This window comes from Papaver somniferum, unplaced genomic scaffold (genome assembly GCF_003573695.1).
Source record: "Papaver somniferum cultivar HN1 unplaced genomic scaffold, ASM357369v1 unplaced-scaffold_158, whole genome shotgun sequence".
Taxonomy (NCBI): domain Eukaryota; kingdom Viridiplantae; phylum Streptophyta; class Magnoliopsida; order Ranunculales; family Papaveraceae; genus Papaver; species Papaver somniferum.
The window spans coordinates 2985460-3005277 of NW_020625264.1; the positions used below are offsets into that span (position 1 = coordinate 2985460).

A 19818-nucleotide genomic window follows, 5' to 3' on the forward strand; every position below is an offset into this window, starting at 1 on the left:
CAAAGCCCAAATTCATTAAGGCCCAATCCAATTCAATTAATTGTGGGCTTAACCCAAAAGCCTGAACTCACTGTAAGGCCTAAGCCCATTTGCACTTCAAAGATAACTGAGCCCAAGCTCAGTTCATTTTAACAAACCCATTAGTACATTAAGCCCAATAGTTCCAAAGGGGTATTCTAAGCCCTAAGCAAATCTAGGAACCCAGATAGCTAAAACACTTCCGAAACACACCCGATCTCTGTGGATCGACCCGTACTTGCACGAGCTACAACTGACGACCGTGCACTTGCGGTATTACTGTAGGCCCCCGTTTTTATCGCTTCAATTATACCATTCGGGCCTACCAAGTTTTTGGCGCCGCTGCCGGGGATTGGTGCTGTGTTTTATCTGTGTTTTTCTTAGCTATTTTGTATTTCATGCATAGCATTTGCATCTGCATCTGCTTCATTTCATTTGCTGTTGGACCTGCTGATTCTGAACCTGTTTTTCCTCTGCTGGGACGCCACCAAGGAAAAGAACCAAAACCCAACTGGGTTTTTGCAACAATATCAGAGCAGCTGGGCTGTGCTAAAAGGTAAGCCTAAACCCATTCATTGAGAGAACCCAACCTGTGGGCTTCCAATTTTTAATTGTGGGCTTGTAATAATTAACCCAATTTTTTTGGGCTTTTTTTTTTCTATTTTGGGTTTGTAATAATTTATTTGTGGGCTTGTATTTATTTTTTGTGGGCTTGTTTAAATTCTTTCATTGGACTTGTATTTTGAACTCTGGGTTTAAACCCAGCTGAGCTTGTAAGCATCAATTGGACTTGTATTCCACTCGAAAGTGGACCTCGAAACCAAAGTTTTAAAACAAACGTCGGGCCTTAACCAACTGGGCCAAATTAAACTTTCAAAATTAAAACTTAGTGTTTCGTGGGCCGCAGCCTTCCATCCATTTCATTAGAGGCTTGCACAGTGGGCTTGCTCCCATACAAAAACCAAATTTTATTTTATTTATTAAAAAAAAAAAAAAAAAAAAAAAAAAAAAAAAAACCTTTTGTTCCTTTTGTATATATTTTGCTAATCCAATTTGATCTCGGCTAAAATATGTTGGATTTTTGCCTTGAATAACGGAGTTTTAATTCTGCTTTCGCCGAAATCGGGTATTCTCTCTCCTTTTACTCTACTCAGCATGTCCCTTTCCATATGTTGCATTTTAATTCTTTCCATATTTTGAAACATTGAGGACAATGTTTAGTTTAGGTTTGGGGGTATAGAGTAGATACCATGATAATTGCCATAATTGAAAACGAACTCCTTCTTCTTTTTGAAAAAATTGAAAAATTCCAAAAAAATTGAAAAATCAAATTCAAAAAAATTAAAAAAAATTGAAAGAAAAATCATAAAAAATGGAGCTCATTTACCTTGAAATGTTGACTCTTGTGCAAATATGTATTTTTATTAGGAGTCTTAGTCTAGATATTTAGGCACCCTGATTCTAGCACAATTCACATAGTGATAAGAAATTTGCACGCGCACGATCTACCAATACATGTATGGCCTCGATCTTCAAGGTGTTTGATAGGAAGTTACGATTGCCAATCACTTTAGAATACTGAACGAAACTTGACTAGCTTGTTCTTTGGTTGGTTGGGATAGAAGGTGGAGGTTACATTAAGAAAGACAACCATCGAATTAAAAGGGTCTCAAAAGCCTCTGCAAAGTGTCATGTATCTTTGGTTCCTTTGTATATGTATCAAAGTGTTTCCTCAAAAAAAAAAAAAAAAAAAAAAAAAAAAAAAAAAAAAAAAAAAAAAAAAAAAAAAAAAAAAACGATGTATATATTACAAAAAAAGAGAAAAAAAAAAAAAAAAAAAAAAAAAAAAAAAAAAAAAAAAAAAATCAAGTATTTATCAATTCCATCATCTCTTGTTCCAAAATAAAAGAGAATAGTAAATGTAAATAAGAGTCATGTAATTTGTCATCTTTTGTTATTTCTTTGTAATAAGCAAGGAGGGTGTATGCCATTGATGTACAACGCGAGAAATTGTGAAATACCTCCAACTCATTCACAATTCTCGTAAAGTCCGGACAGCTAGCTAGATTTCGACCTCAGTTCTTAGCCTGAGAAACTATCTCTTGGTGATTAGTAGTCATGACTTCAGATCTTTCTTTACACATGTGTAGATACACTTTACACTCTTATCACATGTCTTTTTTTGTTATCAGTGCTAGGATTGTGCCTTCGATAGCTAGATTGACATCTCCATTTTGCTGTGAGCTTAACTGTTTTGCACATGTCACGTTTGATGGAATATGAGCTTATATTTTGTCCTTAGGTTTTGTAGGCACACCTCTGGTAAACCTTCACGAGACTTCACTCGTCCACTAGGGACACTTAGTGGTTTAAAAGGCTTAGTGCATACGCTAAATGCATTCGAGAGACCAGCGACAGTGGTATAGTTAGGATTTCCTTAGTTTTGTTTTACTTGAGGACAAGTAAAATTCAGGTTTGGGGGTATTTGATGAGTGCCAAATATTGTATATATTTATCCCTTTTTGTTGGCATTTTAACTCATCTTTTGTGCATTAATTCTACATTTTATCCCATATTCTGTATTTTCATTTTTTTCAAGAATAAATATTTTTATTAATTAATTTTGCATTTTTAGGTAATAAATAAAGTTCGGATGAGTCGCGGAGCGAAAAGCAGAAAAGTAGTGAAAAGCCGGAAGAAATTACGCAAGGAAGCCGCGAAGAATGGTGCGCACAACCTCATTTTCTACACACAAAAGCGCCTCCGTTCTCAGCCATCAGATCATTTCTCAGAAGCATCCGACGGTCGCTCCCTCATAGAGCATCGAAATCTGATGTCTCTGCCGAGCACCACAGAGCTGAAATTCCAAGCCTTCAGATTAGATGGTAGTTGAATCCAACGGTCGCTCCCTTTCTGTGCATCAAAGTTTGATATCTCCGCCTAACACTACAGTACCTAACTCCATCAAGTACCGTTTATTTTGTTGTATCATATAATCCAACGGTCGCTCATCGCTTACCTCCGATTCACCGTCCGATCTACCTACCATCTCCGAATCTCGCAGCTCAGAGTCACAGAACATCAAGACTCGATGCATTCGCCTTACACCCTAGTACCCGAGCCCATCCACCTAACCCAAACACACCCCCTACCCCAAACACAGTCGAGCCATACCCTCTCCACCATCTTCTCCACAGAACCACCGTACACCACCACCTTCTCCACCTGCTCTGACTCCATCACCAACTCCTCTACCACCACCACACCTCCACCATCACCACCCCTACCTTCCTACAACTATTACCCATCTTTATAGCCCCCTAATTCGTCAATTTCTCTCGCCGAAACCCTAGGTGAATGGTTGACGAATTAGTGAAGCTAGAAAGAGAAATTGAAGGCATGGGAAGGAGCAGAGAAGGGAGAAGAAGCATGGGTTGAAGACGGACTCGTCTTATCACGTTTGGTAAGCTCGAAAATCAAAACCCTAGTCTACTGTCAATTTGGGGATTTTTTGTGTAGAACCCTAATTGTGCTTGTAACTATAAATTGGGACTGTGGGTGTGATGTAAAGACTCATGTTGGGATTAGCCCACATCCAGGACTCTCATGTCCTGTTAACTGTTAACTTTAGTTCAATTTTCAATTTTCAGTCACTGCTTAATTTCAGTTCACAGTTGTGTTGTTCTTGTTCATTGTTCCATGTTTTAAATCTTTGTTTGTTAATTTTCCTGTTAATGTGTTATGCTTATGTTCATATTCCTGTTATGCTTATGCCCAAGTTCTGTTAATGTGTTAGCCTGTATCATTTCTTGTTTTCAATTCCTGTTAGTGTTGTTTACTGTTAAATGTTCACTGTCAGTTAAATGTTCCTGTTGTTTTAATGTATTGTTACATTTGAAGGAATGCTAGGCTAGGTATCTGTGAAGCAATGTGCTGATTGTGCAATGGCAAGAAATCAGTGCTCATAGCAAGCTGATGTTCTTGCCATTCTCCTTGTATGCTTAGGTTGTAGTGTTGATTGTGCATTGGGAGAAGCTAGTGCTTATAGCAAGCTAGTCTTCAACCCATTCTATAGGAATGCCTGTATTCTTGCCTTAGTATTGCTTCTTGTCAGTTTCTTTATCACCCCTGCCCTTGGCCTTAGGCCTTGGTCCATTCTTGTTTTGTTCTTTGCTTTTGCTGTTGCCCTGTTGTATCTTTCATTTTATTTTCTGTTGCTTTTGCATTGTTTTGTCCACTGTAATTTTCATTTGCTTCTGTTCACTTTTATTTTGCTGTTGCTTTGTTCCTTGCTTGTACATTCTATTTGCTGTCCCCTGCTGTGTGCTCTCTTGTGCTACTGTGCAGCTCTTTCTTTGCACTGCTTGTGCAGCTGCCCTGCCAAGCTGCTGCCACTCTTGCTCCTGCTGCTTGTGCTGCTACTTCTTTTCTTGTTGTGCACTTGCCTTGCTGTGCACTTTCATCTGCTGCACTGCTGCTGCACTGCTTGTGCAGTTGCTACTGCTGCTACCACTTCCACTGCTGTCAAGCTGCTGCTGCTCTTGTTGCTGCCTTGTCTGTTGCTGTCAGGCTGCTGCTACCCTGCCACTCCTTCTCCTGCAGCCAACTGAACCCAAGTTCCAATCCAACTGAGCCCAATTCAAATCAGTAAAGCCCAAAGGCCCAGACTCTTTACTAAAACAAAAGCCCAAGATCTAGACAACTGAGTCCAAAGCCCAAATTCATTAAGGCCCAATCCAATTCAATTAACTGTGGGCTTAACCCAAAAGCCTAAGTTTAAGGCCTAAGCCCATTTGCACTTCAAAGAACAAACTGAGCCCAAGCTCAGTTCATTTTATTATGAACAAACCCATTAGTACTTTAAGCCCAACAGTTTCCAAAAGGCTTCTAAGCCCAAAGCAAATCTAGGAACCCAAATAGCTAAAACACTTCCGAAACACACCCGATCTCTGTGGATCGACCCGTACTTGCACGAGCTATAACTGACGACCGTGCACTTGCGGTATTACTGTAGGCCCCCGTTTTTATTTACGCTCAATTTCTATACCCTTTCGAGGCCTGCCAAGTTTTTGGCGCCGCTGCCGGGGATAATTTTTTTACACCTTTCTAGGCCTGCCAAGTTTTTGGCGCCGCTGCCGGGGACTACCAATAATCATATAATAATTGCATAAATTAAATAAAATAGAGATTACCATATTTTATTGGCGAAATAGCTTCCTCCGTCGCCCCAGAGGATGGGTTTAGCTCATCATTGTATAAACTTGCTCAAAGTATTGATTCATGCTCAAAATTTGTTTACAAAGATGAAATGGAGAGAAAATAATGAAAAATCGGGTGTTTGCAACGTTTATAATTGTTGCAAAACACTGTTACAAAGAACGATAGAAAAGAACTGTTTTTGTTGTATCTTTGCGTCCATCGTGTGTCTGTCGTTGTCACTGTTGATAAACGACTTCCTCTGGTGGTCTTTTGTTTTTCGTGTTCTTCCTAGCAGTAGCATAAAAGTTTTCTCTGCAACACGATCAATCTCCTCTGTTGTTACTCTAAACTCTCCCAAACTCTCCCGGCAGCTTCTATGTGATCCTAGGAACCTATTTATACCCAGTAGCACCAAGAAATCTCGCTATAACTCAAGATAATTCTCTCTTAACTCGGCCTTGATGAAAAATATTCTGGGAATATTTTCTTCCCTGATTTAGCTTCTCACGTTGTTTCCCCACGCCAAATTACTCTCAACGCATCCAGTCATTGTCCAGAAGTGTTCCAACATGCAGCAGCCACGCGAAAATCTCTTGGTCACACAATCAGGACTTAGAATGGAAAACCTACCCGTGATGCTCTGATTTCATATCTTGGGTTATCTAGCCAAATTTGATCGAAACAAACACCCATACCAGCTCTGTTAGGACATATCACAACTACCCATGAAGTTTCAGCGATTGAATCGCACAAAAACTCCTCCAAATTCCGATCGAAAAATCTGCAGTGAAGTGAAGTTTTTTCCCGCCATTTTTTATTTTTGAAATGTTGAAGATGAAGTGCCCCTATCCTTTTCTGGGGTGCGAATAACAGATGGGTGCTGAGGACAAATTTGGGTGCTGAGGATGAATTTGGGCTACGCATAACCTTGAGTGTCCCTTAGCCAAATCTGGGGTCCGTACAGCAAATGTCCTCTAGGGGTCCAAATAGCACTTTTTGAGCAAGTTTTTCCACACAAGTGTATTTCTCCAAAAACACCTACACAAACATAAAACACCATAATAAGTACAAAATCAAGCACTAGCAATACAAACACTGAGGACAATTCAGACACAAAAATGTGTCTATCAGTACTCAAAGCGTAGGATGCCTCTGTCATCTCGTCTTGTAATACAAATCAGCACAGCTAAACAGCAAGAGAGTCGCGTCCCTAACGTGAACGTCGTTCTTGTCAGCATCAGACCTCTTCCGGAGGTCCTGAATGATATCGTCATAAGGGTTGATCACCATCGTCATCCCGCCCATGCCAGACTTCTCCAGATAACAAGAGGAGGAGCCGTATTTCGAAGAGACAACAACATTCTCAACTCTATCACCTAGCACTTCCTTCATCAATGAAAGGACAATAATCCCACATCACTAGTTTCCGTATAATGAACTTGAAATATAATATGGAAGGACCCCTCCACTCATTGCCTGGTTTTGAGTTGGATGCCCGCGGACTTGAACAATCAAATTGCAAAGACACTGCAACTTCTCTATCATCGGTGACCTAGCCTCCACCTGCGCCTGCTGCGCACAATCCCTCTCAGGACAACTTCTGTCGATCCACGTCCGATTATTCAATGCATCAACTTTTTGTTTTAATATTCTAGTTAGATCATTCACCTTGAAATACACTGACCCACGAAGTCCCATAGAGATTCCGTGCTTCCAACACCCTTCTCCTGTTGGTCGCTAGTTCTTCGTACAATTCCGTGAGACGCATTTCAACATCCTCATCCACCACCGGTGGGGAGCAGATTGGGCAGGTCCTGTAGGGTGATCGACCGTACACGAGAGTGGTAAGGGTAAACACAGTCCCAGAAGACCTACACTCGCAATAGACTGGATCGTCCACCGTTCTCACGGATCTCTCTAGCAGAATGGCGCTAGCCCGATCTGTATCATGGAACCCACAGTATGTTTCTTCCATGCCCTTAAACTTTTCAAAAATCTGACCTTTAGAATCTTCAACTGCATCATGAAATGGTTTTTGAAAATCACCGCCGGCAAGGACATAGTCCTTGAGTTCAGAATCCAGTTTCTCCATTCTCCCAGTTGTATTTCGAGATCCTCAACTTCTATTTTGAGATCCGAAGTATCAAATACTGGAGGCAAAAAACGATACATCATATCATGATACTTTTTCTCCGCCTTATCGGTATCCTCCATAGTTTCCCATGATGTATACTTGTGTATAATCTTCATCATCGCTTTGGGTATTGACATCTTCAACTAGCTAGGGTTTTCAATTCATTTCCTTTAATCGGAGGTATATATGTATAAGAAATAAGATGCTTTATTTATAAAAGTTTTTAGATTAACGGTTGAGATTTGAGAGGTACGTGTACCGTTTTTTTCGCCGTGGTGATGCCACGTGGACTGACATGTTATGTCGTGTCAGCAAATTAGATCAAAAACCAAACTTTTCTGTTATTATCAAAATCTAATAATCCATTTTTTACAATTTTGTTATGGTTTTAATCTTTTTGGGTTTCAGATTTTCAGTAGCAGAGACGGGAGGATGACATATCCAAGGTTTCCTTTTAATGGTGGAGTTTATCATCACAGGTTAGTACGAGTTCTTTCTAAACTTCTGATAGTTATCATCTGAGTCAGACTCGATTTGTTTTTGATGACAAGTCGGGATGAATTTGAAGTTCTTCTGTTCTTGATGTTAAATTCTGATTGAGTTTTAGAAAACCCATTCTCAATATAGTACTAAAATATGGAAACTGGAAATGTCGGACATAGAATTCTAAGTCAGACCCAAGTCTGATTCATATGTTGGACTGTCAACTTAGTTTTCTACCACTGAATGTTAAATTTTGAATGAATTTAGCAGTTTATGAGAACCCATTTTCAATATATCTTAAAATGTGTAAATGGCTGAATCATCATCTGAGTCTGACTCATGTGTTAGCCCGTCTTTTTTTAATATTTGTAGGAACTTAGCCTGAGCCTGACACAAGGCCTCATTGAGTCACTAGATCAGCTTTTAAATAAAGAGAGATGTAAAATTTTCGACTGGACATCCATGTAACTTAACAAGTATTTGTATATGGTCTGTCAGTAGTCCGAGTTAGTGAGTCAGATTAAGAATCAAATGGGTCAGCTTACTTTAGCTTACAGATGTAACAAATTCTACGTGTTACTCAATGTGTAGGTTTTTGGTGATTGAAGAAGATATGGGTGGCATTATAATGAACTCCTCGTATTTTGATGGAACTTATGGTGATCTCTATAAGCCAGCACTGATCATTGGAGCGGTCTTTGTCTTGGTTTCATTGTTTCTTTCCATCATTCTCATGTTGCAACATCTCCGATGGTATACTAATCCCCCGGTTAGTTTATCGTGTTCTCTTCCCAAGTTCAAAGCTAACATTAATGGTGAGTGTGTCTAATATGGGTTACAAGTCTGTTGCAGGAACAAAAATGGATTGTAGCTGTGCTGTTCATGGTTCCGTTCTATGCTTGTGAGTCTGTAAGTATCATGTCTGGTTATGAGACTTAACTACAAGATTGCAAACATTCTTGACCTTGTTATGACTTTTTGGTTCTTTTCAGATTATATCATTATGGAATCCGAAATTATCTGTCGCATGTGACATCATAAGGAATTGTTACGAAGCATTTGCTTTGTATTCTTTTGGCAGATATTTAGTTGCCTGTCTTGGTAAGCTCGATCCTTATCCTTGTCCTTCATAGCTCTAGGAAAGACATTTGTTGCATTTTTTTCCAGTGTTGCCAAGTGACATTTGATTCATGAATGAGGTAGGTGGTGAACGAAGAGTTGTACAACTACTCGAATATGAATCAAGAAAACAACTCTCGGAGCCATTACTGGAAGAAGAGAGCAAGAATAAGACATTACAAAATCCATCATTCAAACACTTTTTTTTCCAACCGCAAGTTCTTGGAGAAAACTTGTACACAATTGTAAAATTTGGTCTTGTACAATATGTAAGTCGATTATTCATCTTCTTTCCATTCAGTTTGTACATTGATCTGATCCCAATGGAATCCGATACCTTGAGATTTTTGCAGATGATTCTGAAGACGGTTTGTTCATTATTGGCATTGATATTAGAGGTTTTTGGGGTTTATGGAGACGGAGAATTCAAGTGGTATTATGGGTAAGTAGCAGTCAATTCTTGTAGTTATTACGCTTGAATGTCCTACGGGTATTGATACGCTAAAATTCTTGTGGTTAACAAATTTTGCAGGTACCCTTATATAGCTCTAGTATATAACTTCAGTCAGATGTGGGCTCTGTACTGTCTCGTGAAGTTCTATAATGCCACTCATGAAAAGCTACAACCAATAAAACCACTTGCCAAGTTCATTAGCTTTAAAGCTATTGTATTTGCAACTTGGTGGCAAGGTATGGGTATCTCAATACTGTGTGCAGTTGGCGTTTTACCTAAAGAGGGGAAATTTCAAAATGCACTTCAAGATTTTCTCATATGTATAGAAGTAAGTTGTTATAAATACGTGGAAATTGATTCATTGTTTCAATTTATTCCTTTATTAACCTATCGTTAGTCAATTCTTCTTATTATTATCAGACATGATAGCATTCTAATATAGAAGGGATACGTTGTGTTTCTTGATCTTGTTTGCACAGATGGCTATTGCAGCAGTTGCGCACGTTTTTGTCTTCTCGCCCAAACCGTATCGTTTCCTGACAGTCTCTGAACAAGGAAAAGTCACTTCCATTACAACCAAAGCCAACCTCAAGGTAGAGGAGGATGGTAAAGAGAAACAAGCAGTGGTTGAACAAAAGGAAACCCGGGTGGAGGCCCCTGGAACAAGTGTTACAGAGAGCGTACAGGATATCGTGCTTGGAGGTGGTCAACATGTAAGCACTCTCTCTATCTCACTACCATGTGTGTGGATGAAATTCGATTTATCGTTCTTAGTTTATCACTTTGTAATAGGTTGTCAAGGATGTTGTTTTGACAATAAACCAAGCAATGGAACCAGTGGAGAAGGGAGTGACCAAAATACAAGAAAAGTTTCATCACATTTCAATCGGTTCCGAAAAGGAAGGACCTAAGGTAGAGGTTGAACAAATAGAAGAAAACATTTCAGGAGACGGATCCAACTTGGAACGATCTGAAGAGATAATTACTCACGATGAAACTGACAGATAGGAAAAATGAAAATATCCTGGATACAAATTGCTTTGAGGTGCTCCGACATAGAAACCTCCCTAAAGGTTCAGTCTGTAGGTGGTTGTTAGCTGTTTGTTGAAAGATTTTTCGACGGATAATTTGTAAGAAAATAATTTTTCAGTATAGTACGAAATTTCTCAGATAAGCCAGATTTTCTTGCATATTTTATGTACAGTTGTGTGTAAAACCAAAGTGCTCCTTGCAGCCATTGTAAACTTACTAGGAAAACCAAGTTAAGTGCAAAAACTAGAAGAGCAGAAGTCTGAACTTTACAGTTTCTATTGTAATTTGTTGTCAATTTAGGCATACCGTATCCTTTTCTATTCCGTATATCCGAGGTATTAACAGCAAGTGGCAAGCAGAAACTTTAGTTACATCCTGCCCTGATAAATTATATGAAAATCGATATACACACAACAATCAGAAACATGGATAATCATACAACCACAAATAGTGACGCTGATTGTGGTCTTTCATCATCATCAATCATCTCCACAACAGCTGAAACAGCCTAAGCACGCCAAACCACCACAAAGTTGTACGATAAGAATGCCACATTGGTTATTCATACTGGAACAACACCTGATGCAGTTCATGCAACAACACAAATCTGCAAGACTGCTACAACAGTTTGAAGCTGCTTTCACAAATGCATCTGCGACAGGTTCTGGTAACTCGGGTTCTCCCCATCCAGGAGGTATACTTTCCGTTGTGGCTGTCAGGTTGCCAAAACCAATTCCCAAGCATTGCAGCAGCATTATTTTTCGACCTTCGGAGTCGACCATCTTCTGCAAGTCCAATTTGTTTACCTAGTTTCCATTCAATTTCCCACAGATGACTGATGAGTATACACAGAAAAATGAATTATTCACACAACTTGGCCCTACTGGCGATTTTCCTATGGCTTACCCTATCACCATGAAATCGTTCTAATTTTACAACAATCTGTTTGGTTCATCTAGAGTCAACTTCTTAAGGAAAATGTGCAATTGTGCTTTCAGGACAATACATAGAGGCACCACGTACTAGATGAGAAGCTCCGAAAGAAGAAAAACAGAGACAATTTGGTCGAGTATAACGCTTACCTCTTGTATATCAATTGAATCTGAGGCTTTCTTCCCTCCATCGTTCTGAAGAACAACCATACGCGTATATTCAGATGGAATCCCAGTTTGTATGCTCATTCTGGCAACCTGCAATACATAACAGTTTAGAGGTAAAACAATATGGTAATGCCACGCGAAATTAGGTGAAATTTCCCAGATTAACATGAAATAAAGAGCATCATCACAAAGTGAACAGAACTTTATGTTGGAAGATAAGATTTTTTTTTCCCCTCTTCCATTGATCCAGCCATAGCCTCCGCGAGTAATAACATAAGTTTACAATCTCTTCAAATGCTCTTTCATTTACACGGAGTACAAATTAGAAAACATACATAGGATCATTATGATGTGATTCACGGACGGAATTAACAGTCACATTTCTTATCCATTTCTAATTAAATCAGCTAATATGGCATTTTCAGTAACGAACCTTCTCTTCCAGCTTCTTGCTTTGAGTGTACCAAGCTTGAGCAGTGAGTACATCAATGTGCCTTTTAGCGAATACCTATAAAAACGACAACAATTAAGAGAAAACAATTTGAAGTACCAATGATCTAGTTGCAGGTACTGTAGCCTCTATAGGTAATACCCTAGATATTCTTATACAAGAATAAAAGGAAAAACAAGAAAGAGAGATTATACTCTGTCGAGAGGTATATCCTTCGCCTGCTGCAGCTTCAAATCTACTTCGTAATTGCTCATATCTGCTAAAACGCCTTTAATTTTAACAGAATCAGGAAACCTCCCTTTGTATCTGCCTGAAACAGTTAATGGCATTCCAGATAGCAGGTCTGGAAATAGGGACGGATAAACCTACCATGACAAATAAGAAGTATGTAATTAGAAATTTGGATTAGATTAAGTGAATCCTTTGACTCTGTAAAATCCAATCAACATATGATGCTTCTAGGGAATACAAACATGAAGTCCACAATCGGTAACCACAAAGCTCATAACCAGGAGAAGCAAACCTCAAGTTCCTGAAGATTATCAATACTGTCAATGGTGATATTCGCGTAAATAATGGAAGAGGCTTCAGTAAGTAATTTTTGCATCCGGACATAGAGTGAATCTGATGAAGCACAATGAAGACTGTAAGTTTCGAATTCTGAAATACCCATCATCGCGTCACTATGTTTCCATATGATGCTATGTAATATCATTGTAAACAGTATACGTAACAATTAGAAAGCTTTATACTGAAATAAACCTTGATAAATACGAATCTCGTGGTACATAGTAAACAACTGACCTACTTCATAAGCCGCATAATAATAGCCTCTGCTGATTTGTGCCAAAATTTGCAAGAAATAATGATTACAGTATGTGCCTGAAAAGTTTTTTGTTTTATAACAATTACCAACTTTGAATTTTGAATGCACATATCAATCATAAATTCCATCAACATGGGAAAGACATGTCAGTGAGTATCTTGTTGGAAAATGTCGTAGAAGTTGCATCAACCTCTTCTGCTGCTTCTTGACTATGAAAAATTATAGCATCGAAGAGAATGCAACACCAAAAATTCCGTACGGAAACTACTAATTACGAAAAAAAAAATTGTCAAAACTTACACGACCACTAGGATGCTTACCTATCCCAAATGTAGAGATACGCGGAGACATAGACCCTTTATTTTTCATATGACTTTTCATAACATCACAGATATGCTTTTCGTCTTCCACAGTCCCATCAGTTAGAAGAAAAATGAGAGGGACTGAATCAGAAGATTCAGCACCAGATAGCATGTCTATTGCCTGGGAAAACCCAGAAAGGTAAGTTAGAGCTTGCGATCTTTGATGTCACTAAAGGACTACACTGTGATAAGAAATCTCAAGGAAGCACGTACAAAGAGGTGTTTTCCTTATCTAATTATTATGCAAAAATCGGCCAGATGTAGACTATACCTGATTTAAGGGTAGCAATATGTTTGTACCACCTTCTGCTATAAAGTTAATGCTTATCCACTGAGTAGCATTTTCAATTGTTTCCTTTGTTGCTGGCACCAGGGACGAAGAGAATAAATATGTCTCTCCATTGAAAGCTATTATGCTGAAAGAATCCTCGGGGTTGAGCTTAGAGAGGGCTGCAGAGAGTGCACTCTTCACAGCCTCAAGGGGCTTTCCTTTCATACTTGCACTTGTATCAATAACAAATACCACTTTCCTTCTGAAAACCTATCAAATTTAATAGAATGAGACAACGTAATCCAATCAAACTATAGACTAAGTGCAGAACCTCGTAACATTACAACAAAACATGCAGACTGAATTAATGAATTGCACCTTTCTAGTCTGATGATTGCCGGGGTGAAGATGGATGCAGAACATCTCTCTCTGATCTAAATCATCAACAGGTGGAGATTGCAACAGCAACCCAGCAGATATGTCTTTTGAAGAAACCTGCAGACACTTAGACAGGAAGGTTTGAGTAAGACTGTTTTGAATCTCTTGATATTGGAACGAAAATTCGGCGAACATTACATCGAAGTTGTAACAAGATATCCTTCATAAATCGTAATTATTACCGCATAAGAGAATTTAAATTCCATATTTGACCATGTAAGAACATCTGCTTCATATGAGAAAGCCAATTTTCCTGCTTGGCGTCTTATTTCCTGGAATGTTGTGCAATCATGTTATGAAAATACAATTTGACAGTCAGATGTAAATGTTTATCAAAATATAAGCTAAGACCCACCTTCAGAGGATGGCTAGATGTCTTGCATAAAACTTCTGATCCAATACCAGGATTCACATTCAATTTTACTTTTTCTCTCTTGGCGATTTTTTTCCCTGCAGGAGTTACATATTCTGGAAAACTAAATGGTATATTCACAGTGAACTGACCAGCATCGAACGCCAGCTTCTGAGACCAATTTGCTTTGACAGATATATTTGCCCCTCCATCGATCTTCAATGTTTAGAGCAATACATGTAGATGATTCAGAAAATACAGAGGAGAAAAAAACCTACAACTTCTGGCGATAAACCTAAATTAATATTGGATCAATTAAAACATTACCTGTGGTATCGTCAAGGTAAATATATGGGGTTTCAAAAAGCCACCATCTTCAACTTTCGCTAACTTTACACAATCTGTAGTGTCTTCCACAGAAGTTAGTTGGGAATGAAAAGACCTTCTGTTGACTTCAATCTCAACACCTAGAATTGAACCCTGTTAGGCTGTTAGCCGAATCTTATACTTATGCCTTAAGAGCAAGCTAGCCAAAGCAGTATCCAAGACACTCTAAAAATTTACACGGTCAAGCTTATATTTGCACCAGCAAAGGCCACAGTGGTTAAGCTTATACGTGCAGGCCCACTTTACGGCACAACCCAGTGTGATTAGAATCTAACCGCCTTTATTTACCCAATATTGGTTGAGTTTGGTGCAAACAGGGTATGAATAGCAAGGAAAATAACTACTGTTTCCTACAATTCCACCTAACCCTCCATAAAGATGACCTATTGTGTCAGTCTTTTGAGTTTTAGAGCTATATATGAACACACAGATACAGATTAAACCCAAGCCTTCAGCTATCATCGGAAATAGGTAACTAAGTGTTAATTTGAAATTCTGTGTTTGTGATCTTATCTCTCCCCTTTTCATTTATACCTCAACTGAATCATAGGAGCCGTCTCCATTGATATCAGACTATACGTGTATAACAATAATTCATACATTTATTTTTAGAGATTAATCTCGTTATCTACATATATCATCATGACAAAACCTCTAATTTTAACAACACAAATAAAGCGTATATGCAGCATAAGTTCAAACACTATACTGTATTTCAAAATGAGTTAACGAAGATGAAACAAAACACACAAAATCAAGAAACCCCTAAACAGATTTAGCTCCAATATCACAATTTGATGCCCTAATTACAATGATATGTGTAACCTAGTTGAAATTATCAGCCCACATTTTCACATGAAACAACATCATACTCAAATTATTCAGCTCCCAAACACGATTCAGCTCCAATAATCACAACTTCACAATTCTACCTCCTGATTTGCAATAAAACGCTACCTATTTCCAATTTATAAGCTCTCTCAATTACCCCAAACATAATTCAGTTCAACTAAACACAATTTTACCCCCTAATTTACAGTAAAATGCAACCCACTCCGAATTTATCAGCTCCAGTTTACGTTAGAATACAAAATCAAAACACCCCCAAACCATGATTAGCTCCAAATAATCACAATTCCATGCCCTAAATTACAATTATACGCAACCTAGTTCGAATTTATCAGCTTAGAATTTCACATTAAACAACACCATAAACATATTCTTAACAAAAAACAAAAATATGAAGAAACCCCCAAACATCATTCAGCTACAACAATCACAACTTCACACAAAAAAAAAAAAAATCCCAAAATCAGAAATACGCATACCTGATTTCCCATGGGAATAGCAATCCGACAATCACAACTCCGACTCCCCATAACACAATGAACACGCCAAGATCCAACCATACTCACAAAAACAGTATCCAACCACACATTCGCCTCCATTTCAATACTATTCATCTGCAACGGAATCAAAGCCGGCGGATCACATCTACCATGTACATGCGGTTGATAACTAGGTATATCAGGATTATCAACAATGGATGGATCAGAAATTACACCATACATCATCGGAGATGCCGGCAAATATTGTTGTTGTTTTTCCGATACAATTGATATCGCTCTCGGCGGTGTAACGTTTCTGTCTTTGCCGAAATAGATTCGTTTAGAGAGTTTGATTCCATCTTCTACTGATTTCACGAATTCTTCCGCCATGAATAATGAATTTGATGATTGGAAATTATTAGGGTTCGTGGGGGGATTTGGGGAAGAATTTGTGAGGAAATTGGGATTCGGATTTGGGGAATCCGAATAGTGCGGTGTAAGGGAAATGGGAGAGACTTTTATTGAATAAAATATTGAGATTATTTTGGAAAGCGAAAAAGGGAGGGAGAAAGGGACAGTGATTGTGAAGGAAAGTTCGTTAAATACTATGTCAATGTGACCGACTTTTTACGGAGGGTAGTAGGTTGCTTCATTTTTGTCTTTTTTCACCAATCATGGGACAAGTGAAAGACGGAAAATTAGAGAATACACCGAAGCAATAACATATCTTAAAAATACATTACCCAAAAATCCGTCAACCGAAAGAGAATGATTATCGTAGTTAGACAAATACAAATATGAATAAAATTCGGTTAAATCAAAATAGGATGGTTATTCTCGGAATTAAACTCCAACTATTTAGTTTGTTTTTCTACTCTAGAAAGATGTGCTCTTGGAGTAAGAGTGATTTGTTCAAATCTCTTTTACCTGGTGATGTAGATTTTGTCGTCAAAATCATCTTTGATAAAGATTTCGATGAAAATCTCGTCGCCAGATAATTCAAAGATGGAGATTCTGGTTAAGATTTTGTTGCTAAAAACAAAAAAGATGAAGATTTCGTCAATGGAGAGCATCACCAGTGATCTAAAAACCCAACCAAGTAACCAAGAACAACCATTATAACCGAGATAAATCTCTTGAAAAGAGGAGATAAAATCACTGTAAGAGTGGACTAAGCTCACCAAAAGGTAAGAGAAAATATGAAAAAACTAGCTGAAGCAACAAATAAGATGAAATCCCGCTCAGATCCGGCCCAAAAAGGACCAAATATGAGCAAGATTGGTTGCCTGAGAGTTTAGTTTGTTTGTTTTCCTACTGTAAAAGGAGTAAGAGAGAGAGAGAGTTTTTGCAGTCTGCACCTTGTGTGTTTGCATCATACGCCTTGGTTCCTGAGTCTGATGCGCTATCTGAGTCTGACTCGACATAAGTTACATTTTGTGCATGCTAGATTGTTTGTTTTTCATACTTTTTTGATGTCCGACACAGTTCATATTTTGTTCTGGGACTATTTAAGTCAGGTACTATTTTGTTCTGACAGGATTTAAAAGTTTTTTATAACTTTACTAATCAATAACTTGTGAGCTAAATGTCAGATGCAGATTTAATGACTTAGACCTAGATGAGTTAGATGCATCAGAAGAAGAAAAAAAATTGTTAGTATGGGAATGCATATGAATTGACATTTGGTTCGGTTGATTCATATTTTAGATCGTTGTGGTTATTCATTTTCTTGATGTTGGATCAAAGTATGACTTACTTTATCCACCTGATTCAAGTACTTGATTGAGGGCCCCGTGTCATCAGTTAATGACAAATCACTGAGTTATGATATTGATGGCCTGAGTTCGAAACTCGCTAACACAAAATTCTTGACAGATCAAATTGAAAAAGGTATTTGAGTCTGGTCAAGTACATCTAATTTGTTGGACACATATATGTGTAGGTTAAGGCCAATCTAGTGGTAGAGAGAAATTTTTATTATTTGAGGGTCCAGGTGGATAGGAAAATCTAGTTTTGGGTAGTGGAGAAAATGCATTCCAATGGAGAATGAATCGATCGTCATCAACAAGGACGGTCGTCCCAAGTTGAGTCGAGGACCGTCTCCTATTGATCCGGCACTCATACAAGTCTCGAGCGGTCGTCTTCATATCAGACAATAAGGATACATTTTTATCCAACGGCTATATGCATATCATACCTTTATAAACCGATCTTACATCCACCAGTAAACTCACATGGCTTCTATTTATTTTCATAGAAATTAATCAAATTTCTTTCATCAATATATTCTTTTTTTAAGACGTTTGGATCAAATTTTTTCTCTTTATGGATCCTAATTTGGAAGATGAGGAAGTGTAGGAAGTTCCTTCGATATATTTCTGACAACAATAATCGTGGATGCTAGCTTTAGCTGGATCAAATGGATGAAGATTCAGACGAAGGTGAAAGGATGAGGTGCGTCATGATACAATTATACATAAGGAAAGTACCGCGACCTCTATATCTGATATCAACAATGACAAGATGATATACATGAATATTTCGAAAGAAGGATATCAACATATGATGTGTGATTACTTTTCAACGGAGCTTTCGTATGCCACATCACTTAGTTATTAGGCTTTTCGGAGATCTATACCAGGTAAACCCTAAATTCAACTATCAATTTGATGCACTAAATGTACGGGGATATAGCCCTGATTGAAAACAACATCCCTAAGAATTCTAGGTTATGGTATGCCAGTGGATTCCCTTGATGAGTACATCGTATGGTAAAAACAATAAAATAATAAAATCTGGCCATGTTTTGCGGAACTTTAGCTAACCATTATGGTCCATGTTTTTTGCGACATTAAAGCAAGATTATGTAGACTGATTTCTAGTTGAAAGTGCGAAGTGAGGCTTTCTCAGAATACTAGGTAGCCTATGCTGGGTAAGGGAAGTATAAGGGACACTACTCAAAACCAGTTGTTCTGGAAGAGTTGTCTACTTATGATTGTTGCATATGGACTGCTTTTTTTGGACTCCTGAATTCAAATAACGACATCACTATTTTGCAAAAATCGCTTTCTTTGAAAAAATGGAGTATGGAAATGCTCCAGATGCAAATTTCACAATAAACGACAATAATTATAGGATGAGATATTTTCTGGATGACATAATTTATTCAGCGTGGTCAACTTTAGTTCAATCTTAAAGTGGTACACCTGAAGCCAAGGAGCACCTTGCTGGAAAATATTATAACCGGAAAATGTTGTTTTCCCTCCGACGATAATGATAACATCGATATTGTTCTTGGTGGTATAACATTTCTATCTTTGCCAAGATATATTTTCTCGGAGAGATTGATTTCATCTTCTACTAGTTTCACGAATTCTTCCGCCATGAATGAATTTGATGATTAGGGTTTGTGGGAGGATTAGGGGATGATTTTGAAATGGAAATGGGGATTCGGATTTGGGAATAGAAAGAATTTATAAATAAAATATTGAGATTATTTTTGGAAATGAGAGAAAAAGGAGGGAGAAAAGGGACGGTTATTGTAAAGGAAAGTTTGTTAAATACTATGCGAATGTTACGGACTTATTTATTTATTTTCTTAGGCATTGACTAAGTATAACCCATACATAAGTTAAAGACAACAGTCTTTTAAAATTAAAATATTTCGTTAATCATCTCATGTGGGTTGAAAAAACTCACTTATGCCATCAGTCATCTCGCTTAATTTTTCTTCACCGATTCCTTACTGTTTTTTGTTCTTTTTCTTTCTTTCCTATAATCAAATATACATTAGGATTTTTGTTTGTCCCTAGGTTCCAAAATATATATAAATCATCTAATTTTTTGGCATAACCATTAGGAGTA

At 38.0% G+C, this 19818-nt stretch overlaps 2 protein-coding genes across 2 annotated transcripts; one reads left to right on the forward strand and one right to left on the reverse strand.

Annotated features, from left to right (window-relative positions):
* Nucleotides 1-7753: 7753 nt before the first annotated feature.
* LOC113337163 (protein LAZ1 homolog 2-like) lies at nt 7754-10571 on the forward strand. Its single transcript, XM_026582859.1, has 9 exons — nt 7754-7830; nt 8426-8603; nt 8687-8743; nt 8827-8935; nt 9038-9222; nt 9307-9395; nt 9486-9735; nt 9887-10120; nt 10200-10571. Exons 1-9 carry the CDS (start codon nt 7784-7786, stop codon nt 10413-10415), a joined length of 1365 nt encoding a protein of 454 aa, XP_026438644.1. The 5' UTR covers nt 7754-7783; the 3' UTR covers nt 10416-10571.
* A 124-nt stretch (nt 10572-10695) lies between these two features.
* On the reverse strand, nt 10696-16508 carry LOC113337162 (inter alpha-trypsin inhibitor, heavy chain 4-like). The gene is made up of 13 exons (XM_026582858.1): nt 15955-16508; nt 14567-14719; nt 14243-14455; nt 14070-14159; nt 13828-13944; nt 13450-13719; nt 13137-13299; nt 12795-12872; nt 12514-12614; nt 12185-12355; nt 11973-12047; nt 11522-11629; nt 10696-11245 (listed from the first exon to the last, which is right to left on the reverse strand). Exons 1-13 carry the CDS (start codon nt 16342-16344, stop codon nt 10919-10921), a joined length of 2256 nt encoding a protein of 751 aa, XP_026438643.1. The 5' UTR covers nt 16345-16508; the 3' UTR covers nt 10696-10918.
* Nucleotides 16509-19818: the final 3310 nt, after the last annotated feature.

Coding starts and splice junctions, on each gene's coding strand:
- LOC113337162 (XM_026582858.1), bottom strand. CDS start 16,344: ATGGCGGAAGAATTCGTGAAATCAGTAGAAGATGGAATCAAACTCTCT. Junction 12,615..12,794: donor TTATGCGGCTTATGAAGTAG/GTCAGTTGTTTA, acceptor GTGCTTCATCAG/ATTCACTCTATGTCCGGATG. Junction 11,630..11,972: donor GCAAGAAGCTGGAAGAGAAG/GTTCGTTACTGA, acceptor TATGTATTGCAG/GTTGCCAGAATGAGCATACA.
- LOC113337163 (XM_026582859.1), top strand. CDS start 7,784: ATGACATATCCAAGGTTTCCTTTTAATGGTGGAGTTTATCATCACAG. Junction 9,396..9,485: donor GAATTCAAGTGGTATTATGG/GTAAGTAGCAGT, acceptor CAAATTTTGCAG/GTACCCTTATATAGCTCTAG. Junction 9,736..9,886: donor ATTTTCTCATATGTATAGAA/GTAAGTTGTTAT, acceptor TTGTTTGCACAG/ATGGCTATTGCAGCAGTTGC.